The sequence below is a fragment of the Apostichopus japonicus genome, chromosome 9 (genome assembly GCF_037975245.1).
Source record: "Apostichopus japonicus isolate 1M-3 chromosome 9, ASM3797524v1, whole genome shotgun sequence".
In the NCBI taxonomy this organism is placed as follows: Eukaryota; Metazoa; Echinodermata; class Holothuroidea; order Aspidochirotida; family Stichopodidae; genus Apostichopus; species Apostichopus japonicus.
In genome coordinates, this window is record NC_092569.1 from 14,489,776 (window position 1) to 14,503,333 (window position 13,558).

Consider the following 13,558-nt stretch of genomic DNA (forward strand, 5'->3'; position numbering starts at 1 on the left):
GCCTTATTATCATTTTGGTAATACCGAGAGAAAAAAATGACACCGACATTCCAAAAATTACTATAGAAATAACAAAAATCGACGAAGTGTAAGAATGTTACCACCGTCGCAAGTAGCAAACATCAGCATTAAAAATATAACAAGTGTTTTTTTTTTTCTCTCAGTTTTCTTTTTTAATTTAATTTTTCCCTTTTTGAGTTAACGAACAATCTAGGGTGAGAGCTAGTGATATTTTATGACCCATAACAGCGCCATAAGTTATGATATGAATATTCAGTATGAATAGTGTGAATAATCAGCACGTTACACGTGAGTGACAGGGCACGAGTATTGTTAGAGTAAATAGCTTGTAGCATAGCTTAGCATGTACAAGGAATACGTACAAAGCATACATATCGTACATATCATACATGTGTACATATGGTTCCAGGTCGATTACTGCAAGCAAAATCTCGCATGGAATCAAATTGTAAAACGGAATCCGGTGAACATTCTGACTATTATTTTCGCACATTTGAATGGGCAACGAACTACATTATTTTAAATATGTTGGATTTAGTTCACAAGCCAGGGGAGTGTATACTTCAGAGGAAAAAAACAGCAAAATTGGCTTGTAATATTAGGACATACTACCCAGATGGATATCGCAAAAGAGCGGCTGGACTTTGTTTTCGTAGCGAATCCAAGAATGAGGTGAGTCGCCTATTTAGGCTACTGTCTCCACGACTGACCTTCCAATCCCTAGCCTGGGTCTAAGACAAGATTCAAATGTTTTTTAGCGTTCAAATTGCCCTTGTCCTACGGTGATCATGTTTGATATTGAAAGGATGCATTTCTAATGCTATCGTGTTTCCATTCCGGGAAACACGGTAACACTTTCTTCTCTATCATGGTTAGGCAGGAAAGCCTGGCCTATGCTTATGCAGTAATGTCCTATGCTTACAACTTAAATTATACTCGGGTATTGGATACTACTGACCTACTGTAGGCCCAACAATGTTACTAACTGTTATGCTTGTAGCCTAATAGGTATAGTCAGCTCTAGGTACCCATATGATCTAGTCTAGACTGAACTTTACTTCTTAACCGTCTGGACGGATAAATGACCAGTAGTAGTACTGTAGTGGTTGGGATGCCAGGAGGGGTCGCTGGTGGTTGTATACTGCCAGTGCCAGGTGAATTTGGTCCACCACAGCATTCCCTTCAAGATGAAATTCTATTAAGTTAGGCCTAATATGCTGTTACACTTACAGTAGTCTAGTTGTATTTTTGGGCCTACAGCAAGTAACAGCATGATGTTACCACCACACAGGTTTATTTCTTTTAACATTTAGGCCTAGGCTATATAGGGCCTAGGCTAGGCCCTATGACTGTGAGGATTGGACTTCTTTTTGCACAGTGGGCTTGGGTGCCCCCAAAGCATGAAACCTCATAGATTTAGAAATTCTAAAGCCTACTAAGGCTAGGCCTAATTATTGTTACAAGGATCTACACATATAAACTACAGTAGTCTACTGTAAGCCCTAAATTTGATGACTCGAGGTAATACAGTACTGTATGTACAACTATTAACAGGCCCATTGACTTACACACTAAATCACAAAAGTAATGTGGTCTCTAAGTCTGGATAGGAGTTCTCACAAGCTAAACACTACCCATCACTGGATAGCTGACAAGTTGGCCATTCGTGGCATCATCAATTTCCCATTTCTTGATGATGCAGATATTTGCTATGAGAGGCTGAAGTTTTTGTCACTTGTAAACAAACCTCTTTACTTTTACAATAGCAGTAAATCATTTTTGTAGGCTGCTCCTGGGAGGCCTGAAGGGGTCTAAAAGTGCCTCAATTGAACCAATCATTGCACCACATGTACTTCCATTAATGCTCTTCAACATACAAGCCACAAAAAGACAAAACCTTATTGATAACATATCAAAAAAGATGTTATCCTGGTGCTTTATGGCATTTTTCCTGCAGATGGATTGATAAAGACTCTCATAGGAGTATGCCACCTCGAGTGAGCCCCCACTTCCCTGTCTGTTATTTCTTTATTCTTTTGCACAGTATGTTTCATGATTTATAGGGGAGGTCGACTCGAAACAACAATATGTTTTCATCCAAACCCAATTATTAATTGAGTGATTTGACTGAACTTCTCACTTAATAATTGGGCAGGATATTAACTAAAAATTAGAAAAGAAAAACATGAATTGTAATGCCAATTTTTTTCTCTAGGTTTGTTTCCTTCACACTCTCAGCTTTATTCTTCCCATTTTTCCTCCCTTATTCTAGAATTTTGATCACAAACAAGTTTGAGGTCTTCTACAAAACACACCTCATTTTGCAACTTATACGGTCAAGGTACTGCACATATATGTACAGTAGGTCAAACCATTTGTAGATAAAGTGCCCAAAACATGAGAAATGTATGCAAATCACAAGAAAAGTAACAATTTTAGTAAGCACTGCATGTTATGAGTGTAGCTCTACTGTAGGTTAGTTCCAAAATGTTTGCATTTTCCTAACACTTTTTTAGGAAATTTTTAGGAAGGCTATTGAACGTTAAGATATTTCATTTGAAACCTGCAGTAAGAAAAGGGGCCATTCATGCTAAATATCAATTTAATTACAATGAGTACAACAAGCCAAATCATCACCGTTGTAAACGTACTGTATGTAGTACAGTATGGTGGAAACAGTGATACAGTAAAAGCAAATTTCTACATATTTAGACATACATATTTCGACAAGTTGCAGAAAATTGGTGCCAAATTCTGTATAATATGTATATTAACTAAGTCTACGTTGCTGTCTTTTAACACCTTCATGTGCAATATATACTGTACTGTAGCCAACACTGTGGAGATTGGGAGGAAACATTTTCTGAGTTATTTTTTTATGGACAACATTTTTATATTGTACATATTTTTAGTTGCAGCTGTTTACCCTTGGCAGCTGATGCTTTGATTGTTTTCAGTGCAGGGATAGCTTCATACTGAGATCTCTGGTGGTTTCCTGTTTAGTGGCTCTAGTCTAGGTGTATATATTGAGACAGTAGTTTTGTGGTGGCATTGTGGATTTGTGGGTAGTAACTTAAGGTTACAACTTACGTATATTGATAGGTCATAGTTGAATATGGAAATTATTGTTTTTTTTTTGGGGGGGGGGGGAAGTAAGTCTATGATGATTTTTTGTTTTTTGTATGGTACAGCAAATGCCCTTTAAAGTATGGTATTTGAAATATTAATGATTGGCTAGGATTCTGAGCAATACCATACTGCAAGTATGTGCATGTGATTTGATTGATATGTAGTAAATACTGTAGTACTACATACAGTGTGTGTGCTGTAGCATCTGCCCAGCTGCCTGGGTACATGTATGTATTAGAATACACTTTAGAGTATAATATACAGTACATTATATATAAAATTAAATTAAAATATTTTGATATATGAACAGTATCCGTATCCTTTTATTTTGCTTTTTTGTTTGCTTTGTGTTTTACCCAGGTATTACTAGTGTCCAGCAGTAGATCATCTAATGCATGGGTCATTCCAGGGGGCGGCTTAGAGCCGAACGAAGATTCCAGCTGTGCAGCGGTACGGGAGCTTCTAGAAGAAGTAAGTCAAACGTGAATGTCAAAGCACACATTAACAGTACAGTACTGTAGGACACAGTCATGCAGGGCTCCGCAGTTAGGTTAAGTTTATATACTGTACGTGGTACGTGTGTGGGCCAGATCAAAACATTGGTTGATCGAGCTAAGAGCCAGATAGGCCTTTTAACTTTACAAACTTGAGAAATGGGCAGAATTGGAATTGGAATATGGAACAATGTAATATCAAACCATGTACCATCTAGGCCTGTACAGGTGTACAGCATTTATTGTACTTCTTAAATTTACACAACTCTTTTTCATTTTTAAGAAAGAATTTTGTACAAGATAATAGGTATGAGACACAGCCTAAGGCCCTAACTCAGTTTAGAACTTAAGTGGACAGTGTACAGCGGTATATTAATTCTACATAGAAACAAAGTTACTGCAATTGCAGTTTGTTGACTTTGAGCCTTCCCTTAAGAACAAACATTTTAATTATGTAGGCCTACAGCTATTAACTTAGGCCTACAGTTCTAATCCTTTACTGTCTTTAAATTCTTAACAACCTTTTGTAAACAATGTTGCAATGTTTGTACTTTAGATAAAAGCCTCAACAAAAGTGTTCACAAATAATCTGATTGCTGTTTACTGTGTCCGTTGCTGTCAAAAACAATCTAACAGAACAAACAGGGTATGTCAACCCCATTTTCCAACTTTACTGTGACCCTCAAATCAGTTTACAACTTTTGGCATGCTATCATACAGTAGGTAACAATACTAATGACCCAACAGCTATAATTACAGTATGTTCTTGAGAGTGTGTGTACATTAATTTTCTTTAATAGTGTGACATCATTCTTCTTCAGTACATCCTTCTGTAGGAAAATCAAATGCTGTGTAAGGGAATAACTTGTCCAGTAGTGTATCGCATACATCTCAATATCACGCAAACCTTGGCAAATTGTAACACAGATCGTGGGGGAGACCTCATAAAGGCTCATATCAGTTTCTTATTCACTAGAATTGCATAAATTTGTACAATTTTTCCATATTTAATGAGAAGAAATTTGTCAGTAAAACTCATAAACCCTGAAGAACTGGCACTGAATAAAAAGAGATGCTTCAATATAAATTATTCCATTGCTGATACTGTATACATGTACTATATAGTCATTCAGGATAGAAGCCTGGTGTGTACAACACATGTTATTCATTAAAATGGCATATTGGTATCATAGAGCAGTATGTACAGTAAACAGGTACATGTTATACAGTATGTACTGTACCATCTACAGGTTGTAGAACAAGCCTACATAGACCTCAATGTTGTCTATATATAGACATAGCCATCTTCATGTTAATAGTGCACAACTTGATTGGAACATAAATTTATGCCCCTTAAATTCTCATTCCAGTAATGAAAAAATCAAATTTACAGTACTTAACCCACCAGATTTAGTCTCATTTCTCTCAAATTAAATGCTCGTTCTGCCGAGATGGATCATTCGCATTGCCTCGGACTGCCAGTCTGCCCGACATTTAATAACAGTACGTACAGGATCGAAGGGTTGTACCCCCGCCTGTAGGACATTATTAATGTCAGCTATTTTTAGCGCCTCTCTATATTTTATTGAAGAGCCGTGCTTGTAGCTCATTGAGGATAGCTCTTGGATCTGTCAATGTGACATTCCAGCTCAGTGGATCTCATTTTTAATGAAAATTTAGAGTCCATGATGTTAAAGAAGAAGTTGTCAATCAGCCATGTTACCCTGGCATTAAGACAGGTCGTGCTGGTTGATGACAGTGTGTCGCCCCTGTACGTCGCTTTGATTCGTTTCTGCTCGTAAAACTAAAACGTGCAGTTACTGTATAAATTACAAGAATGTTAATTGCTGGGATATGGTGTATACCGTACAGTAGTGGGGCTGCAGGATCCCGTAGAATTAAATTGTCATTTATAAAATACTGAACTGTCGTTGATGTTCACAAAAAGAGCTAAAGCTCTATATACAGTATACTGTTCGGCACATCCATATCAGTTTGACCCATTTCGCAAACATTTTGCGATGCGATACAGGGTCAATTATTCCCATCTGAGTAGTGATGCCTACCGTACAGTACAGTACATCATTATTACAACATTTGTGTGCAATTTCATACGTGTGCAGCTCTTAGAAGTGGCTTCCACTTCTATACATTTGTTATTGTTGTCTTGTGACTCTCCGCCACGCCATGTCACAAAATGATGAAACTTTGATTTATTTTTCCAATGTTCGTTGACAGAATTGTTTAGCTAGCAGATTAATAGTTGACAACTTTAGTGAAACATAAACAGTTTCTTGGGACTGTAACGCCTTCTTTCAGTTTCAAGTACAGTATACAGTATAAATAATGTCATATTCACACTGTGGTAGGGTGTATTTACCAAAGTCACTTTGAATCATGGATGTTTTCGTGAACTTTTGGACTCTGCTCTAGTAACCTTCCATGTACAGTAACTACATTACAGGTAAATAACACTAAGTGGCTCATACATCTATACACTTTTCAATATATCTGTGTATCATATTTCAATAGAGCTCTCTAAATTCTTGATTTAATCTTTGTACTGACTGATGTAATGTTTATCATCATCATGAGGGGATCATAACAGGGAGGGCAAAGGTTTTGTAAATTACATTGCATAAATACATCCTCCAGTGAATACAGTACTGTACAGTATTTACTTTATACATTGGGTGATCCGTGCAGTCTCAGTGGCGTTCTGAGAAAGCCTAGGGTTAGTAAACTTAGCTATATTTTGAAGTGCCAATTGTGGTAACATTTTGTTACTTTTCAGTTACAATATTTACTGTAAAAGTTAAATTACAATGTTACATATTCAATCGCCGTGTGCAGATATGTAGTGTTGTAGTTCAACTGCCGACGTCAGATTTATCATTTAACAGTAGGGTGCTCCAGATCAGATCCCCTGAAAGTTATCAGAGTTCTAATCATCTCTCCATGGGGTAAACTAATGCATTGATCCGGACACATTTACACTTTTATCGTACTCTGATACGTCCCCAGCTTTTCACCGGATGTTGATAAAAATTCGGATTGGAAATGTGTCATGCGCAGCCGTGTATCGCGTAGTACATATACTCCAAAACTTTTGTTGTCATGGTTGCATAGCCTTAGGGTGGCAAAACTCTATGCACGGCCCACACACACTCAATCTACATAGGAATTAGCACAATCATGATACAGGACTGGAATTTCACTCGAGAATGCATGTGACGTAATGAGGGACATCTCGGCGCACTGTTGATGCGGGAGTGTTTACATTGCAAAATTGATCTCGACATTCGGATCAGATCTTGGTCTATGCCAGCATCAAAATAGGAGGATCAGATCCGGATCTGAAGTGGGTTTACACTACAGCCGTGATCTCGACGTCAGGATCAGATGACGACATCGATATCTGATGTAGATCTAGTGTAAAAGCACCCTTAATCACATACAGAACAATAACATACAGAACGTACCATACACGTTACCGTTTAGTTTCAAGTCAGCCACTTAACCTCCATTTCATTTTAAATTATAAAACCAGAGTACTACAGTCCGAGTGACTAGTCACCCTAATAAATGACAGTAAATAGAAATGGGATTTTAGTGTCAAATAGCAACTACAAATTAATCATGGCCACTGCTACTCTAAGGTCAATGCTCCTTGAAAGTCATATGAGCTTCAAATTGTAACAATGTATTTTAGGTGCGACATCTTGCCAAAAACTTGCAGGTTGTGCTATGTGCATGAATTTAGTACCCTGTGGTTTAGTATGTATATCTGTACAGTTGTACACAGTAATATTTTGATTTCTGAGCACAATACTGTGTGGCATGCATTCATATTATTTTTCTACCCTCATGGTACTAATTAGTTATAAACAGTGTTTAGAGAGCCCTATATATACATGTACCTGTACATAATGAAAAGAAAAAATTCTGTTTTTTTTTATATTTTGTTTTGTCAATTTTCTTTCTTTGTATAGCTCTAGTTCTGCTTTCTGGATGAAATGTGAAGGATATTTAAGTGAATGCACATTGTGTAAATAAACGATAATTTTGCAAATTGTGCATTCTCAACTAAATGTGTGGAATTACAATAATTTTGCAAAGTTTGCATTCTCAACAAACCTTCATGAGTAGGATGAAAACGTTGAAACAGTTTTACTGTACATAGACCTTCGTCAGTGTCTCAGCTAATAAGAACGAGCAGCAGTATGAAGAAAGGAGTTGAATTAATCAATTTCTTCTCTCTTGCGGCAGTGTCTGTAGCCCAGACTCTGACACTGGTTTGAGAATAGTAGGGGTAGAGGGAGGGGGGAGGGAGGGAGAGAGAGATGAAAGAAGCCAATAGTCCCATTTTCCCCTCCCATAGTGTCTGGGACCTGTGTACAATTTTTTTTTTTTTTTAACCTCTGACTTTGCCATACTGTACCTTGTTATAACTTGTAAATGGTAAACATTTGTCTCTGGACATCTGCCTTTGTTAGTTTAGGTACTGACCAGGTATGTGTATTCAGTACTGCCCAGTACATGTTGATGTAGAGCTCAAAACAAACGGACTGTTATACAGTAGGTAGATATGCAAGCAAATTTGATTCAAGCAAAGGTCAGCTATAATGGTTGACATAACAGTCAAAATCACAACAAGCGTCACAACCTCTTGTACTGTACAAGCAACTTGGCCTGAGTCACACCTTCATCACAGTGCACTTTGTACTTTACAAACTTAAGACATGCAATATGTTACTTTAAAGGGTGTGAAGACTCCAGCAAAAGGAAATGCAATCTGACCTAGTTTCGAATGAGGTGTAACAGAAGTGTTAGACACCACCATCAATCCCAGAAAATACACACACAGCTTGCTACTGTCGGTAATTAGACACTAGTGCACAGTCAGTACATGCAGCTAGGGTCAATACCAACAGCACAGTGTACATATAATAGCAGCGATGGACATCTCAGGTCTAGATAAAAGATAACAAGGTATCACGTTTCATTACTGTACCCATTTTGTAGGGACACGAACAAAACGTCACTTGCAAGCAATGGAAAGTTAGCTTTTTCAGATGAACGCACACGGTTTGGGGCGAGTCTTCAATGCCTTTAAGACAGGCAGTATATGTTACCTTAAACTTAAAGATAGTCAGTATAGGCCCCAAATTATAGCATGCGATAATTGCTAGAAGTTTTCAAAAAGTACTTTCCTGGAGGTCTTTAGTTCTTTACCCTCCAAATTGTTCTCAGACATTTTGAAGTCACAAGATGACTGAATTTCCCAGTGAGGCAAATTTCCTTGAAGGTTGTAATGAAAACAGATAAAGAATTTTGACCAATGATGACCATATTTGAATATCTAGCATATTTGGGGCCAATACAGCATACCTCTAAGTTACTGTATTCTAGTATCAAATGGTCCATTGTGGAGACAATTACAGGTACAGTCAAGAATGTGAGAATGTGTTTTAAGGGTTGTCAGTATGGGCCACAAAATTTATGATGCCAAAAATTGCATGAACCTTTGAAAAGTATTTTCTGTGATGTATTGACCACTCTGAAACATCTTCATGACATACAGGTATGGGTTCACTTAATAGACAAGATGCAGTTACAGTTAGTAACAGATCTGCTAAATTGTGGGTAGCAATAAAAAATGTGGGAACATAGTGGATCAATACTTGACATTCTAGCATGTTATGTGGGTGGGTGGGGATGACGTCTAACATTAGGTGTAAGCATTTGAAAATTGTGGTCCATTTTGCAGATTTAGCATATTTTGTGGTCACTTGGTTTAAATATATACTGTATACCTTTAAAGCCTCTTACTATCACTTTAAAGAGAGATTCTAAAATCCATGTTATCTCCTAGCGTGTTATGATGTAATCATTTCCCTATTGGTGGTAAACACTGTGTAGGTATCTATCTACTGTACACTATACTGTACGTCATACACAGTTGTGCACATTGAAGCTATATTGTTTTGACAAAGTCTGTAACTGCTGTATATATACTAAGGATCTAAGCTTTCATTGTTTACATTCCTTCCCAGGAGAAGGAAGAAGGTTTCGTCAGGGGGAATTTTCTACAAATGTAACAACAGATTTCAAAACCCACTCATTGCATATTGCGACACCCCGTGCTTCGTAAAAGGCTCACACAGTGAACTTCCACATACACATGCTATCCACATGGACAGCTGATGACTGGCATCAAGCCAAATCTCGTTCAAACTTCATTCATTGGTTCTTCAATAGTGTGGGTTGTCCAAGGATATGAATATTCATAAGTCATGCATAAACATACAATACAGTAGAGCTCATTTCTCCACTGGGTGCAATTTTCTCAGTATTGTTTTGTAATGTCAGAGTCTTTTTTTGGAAATTGCTTTTTCTTTTTGTTGAGGTTGGAAGGTTTCTATTAATACTTAAAAAAAAGCATGGTCCAGAGGACATCTGGAATACATTAGCTGGAAAAGGGTGAAAGAAGGGTCAGAAGAAATAAAGAGATCTATGCAAAAATAGTATCAATATGCTTTGCCTTTGATTTCAAGTGTTATTTTGCAGGTTGAAAAGTTGAACACACAAATTCTCCATATGTTTACTGTGGCAGTCATATATTCAATTCTTAATAGCACTTTTAAAAGCTACACTAAGTAATGAACATCTGGTAACAGTGATTTACGAGATATTTTTCAAGGAACAGGAAAGATGAAATTTGCTAAATGTTATTGGTTACTATGGTTGATTAATTTAATTAAGTAGAGAGGCCCACCAAAATAAGGAACAAGACAAACAGGAACTGCAAAAGCACCCACACATGTGCATACTTTACTGTATGTATGGGAACTTCCAGAGATGGTTCTGTCAATCAGCACATGTATGCAGCACAAAGCTTGTCAACAACATTTGCACCAACAAATATGGACGGCACTTTCTCAGAAGGCAAATTTATGAGGAAGTTTGACAAAGATTTTTTTTTTCATTATTGGGGTTTTAAGATTATGTGTACACCTGTGTTGTACAGTAGTGTAGTGTAGTAGATCCCTCATTAGCTCAAGCCGTTGTCATAGGTGTGTAATATCTAGCTTCCCTTTCTAAGGGACTCGTGATACTACACTTGAGGTGCAGTAGCGCAGACATCATCATGTGGCTATATGTACAGTAGTCTCAATGTAAGGGGACCAGTTGAAAAAGCTGATGCAGTTCTTTTTTTTCTTTCTCGTACCCAGGCTCTATCTTGGGTGACTTCACCTAAAAAGTTATAAAACCAGCAGCTATGTAGGAATTACTTTCACAGTTGGTCCAGAAATTGTGAGAATATCACCTACGTAGAACCCTCATATGTACAATAGTTGGGAAAGGTGTGTGTATTGCAATGGGGGCATTGCATTGATAATATTGTTATGGAACCAGTCAACAATTTACTTCGAATTTAAGTTCTCTGGTAAACTGCGGTAAATTTTATGCAGACTGTAAACCCTGTTCAAACAGGTTGCCGAAATCAATGGCTGGAAGCTGTGTTAAGGCATTCAGCTAAGATGTTTCATATAGCAGATTACCGCAGGGAATGCTGTCACAATGGTCCCTACTTCCATTTCCCTCTATCCCTCATCCCCCCTGCCATCATTCCACTTTCAACTGTACCTGCACATATCAGGCACGCATGTTGATTTATTATGACTGTCAGCTTTTTACATGTACAGACACTCTGACCCCAATTTAAAACTACATTTACTTTGCTCCTCGCTTACCTGTCTCCTCACAACCTTAGCATATCGTTCTACCGTGTCTAGAATGAACTTGTAACCCAATTTAAAACTGTAATACAAAACAGCAGCAAGTGTAGATAGGACAAATAAGTACTACATATATATTAAGTACACACTTAAACTTCTTACACTGTCTAAGATATTAACCTCGGCACATGTCATGATGTCATAATCAATGTTTTGCCTAAGGAGAGTCCAGAATTTTGGTCAACAATATACTGAAATTTTAATTAAATATTTTTTCCCCTTTCTCTAGCCATTCATCCCTCTCTATCTCTCTCTCTTTCTTCAGGCTGGTGTCACAGGAACGGTGATCGGTACGTTGGGTCCCTTTGACGACATCACAGCCAACGGTACCAAACACAGAACGTCGGTTTACAGCTTTGTAGTCACGGAGGAATTCGAATTATGGGAGGACAAACTCAGAATAGGTAAAAAAAAAAAAACAACAGTTGCGCTTCGGCTGTCAACTGTTACATGCTGTACAGTGTAAACTGTTTTATAGTTACAGTTTTATAGCAAACTGCTGTAATGCACTAATTATGCGTCCATGGATACTTTTTGCTGTATCGTTTCATGTTTTTTTACTCTCCTTCTTGTCGTTTTGTTGTTTTTCTTCTTTCATTTGTTCTTCTTCTTTTTCTTCTTCTTCCGTTTGACGGGGCCTGTATCTCAACTGTAAATCCCCCAATAGTTTCTGCAGTTACAGGTGTTTGTTTATAAGTCTCACGCCTCGATTGATCTGGCTTCTTCCCAGAGTAGATTTTGTGGATGGGTAATTTGCAAGGCAAGGCACTTTATCTCCATTGCCCCTCTTCACCCAGGTGAATAAATGGGGACTTGCGAGGTGACTTGTAAATATAGTTGCGTGCGCTGGTTTGTGGCTGCACCCTATGGGAAGTCCCCCAGGGGACACGTGGCTGTGGTGCACTATGGTGCCCCAGGAGAGATTGTTTGAATTGTGCACACTTTGGTGTGTAGGTGTGACAAGTTACCAATGACCAGGGTTAAGTACAGCGCAGCGAGACTTTATTGTAAGTTGCGCTATATAAGAACTGAGAATTATTACAGTAATTATACAAATTGCACTCTAGTGCAGTATATAGTAAGACTGTATGCATAACATGCTGTATAATTTAAGAGCTGAATTTTAAAATAGAGATGAAGTGGGGATACTATTGTTTATAGCTCAATGAAGTGTCCTCCCTGTTGTGTTTAGTCTCAATACCTCGGGGAACCCATACCCAACTTCCTTATTAAGTCTCCTGTCCCAAAGATCAAGTTTTACGATGTTTTTCTTCCCTTTCCCCATGCGCTCAATAAACTAAAGAAAGCCATTATTTAAGTAGCTCTCATTAGCCTGATGAGAAATAGCGATTGGATTGTCCTCATGTGGCTCCATCCTTCATCTTCTGCTAGTGCTTCTCATCTAGGTCTGTTGTTATTATATACTATTTTTTTTTTTTTTATATAGCTCACTGTTGAATATACAAAAGTTGACCTACAACAACAAGTAATTGTTTTCTTGTTAGCTTGCTTGGGGGGGGGGGAGGGGGGGTTGCTGATATTTTCTCACCTCACTGACATATATCATAAATCCTTATAATCCCTTATACTCAGTTGGCTTGATTAGAAGACAAAACTCAGCTGCTTAGTTCACAAACTTGTCTTAGTTCACAAGTTTGTCGTTTGGTGAAAGGAAAGGTGTTTTATAGTTACAACCTGGTATTACAGATTTGTGTATATCTGTGTATGTGTATAATATATACATGGGACTGCAGAGTTTAATTTGCTCTTGTTTACACAACATGACACAGATTGGGTGACATAAGTAAAATTCCAATTAACTGTGAACGTTGCTGTCAGGCCTTCCCCTTGGGGGTGCCTCTGGTTGTGGGAGGATGAAGTATTAAGTACTCATAGACATGACGTAAGTAGCCAGATTGATGGAGACGTAACGACGATGGAAATCACGTACAGCCTGCGTGTACAATGTCAGAGACAATAAAACAGAAACACGTCAATGGAGGTTTAGTGAGGTCATAGTGCAGTGCCTGGGTATATATTAGACCACGGTATATATTAGAGTGTACTTCCAATTTTAATTTCCAAATAGGTGTGTTATAAGATGATAAATTT

At 37.8% G+C, this 13,558-nt stretch overlaps 1 protein-coding gene across 1 annotated transcript in view; it reads left to right on the forward strand.

The window, feature by feature from the left end:
* Positions 1-369: 369 nt before the first annotated feature.
* The window catches only part of LOC139973252 (diphosphoinositol polyphosphate phosphohydrolase 1-like), a 30,256-nt gene continuing 17,067 nt past the window's right edge, over positions 370-13,558 (forward strand). The window contains exons 1-3 of the mRNA XM_071979801.1: positions 370-693; positions 3,511-3,621; positions 11,712-11,850. Coding sequence (XP_071835902.1) covers positions 421-693; positions 3,511-3,621; positions 11,712-11,850 — 523 coding nt within the window. The 5' untranslated portion in view covers positions 370-420. The remainder of the gene's footprint in view (positions 694-3,510; positions 3,622-11,711; positions 11,851-13,558) is intronic.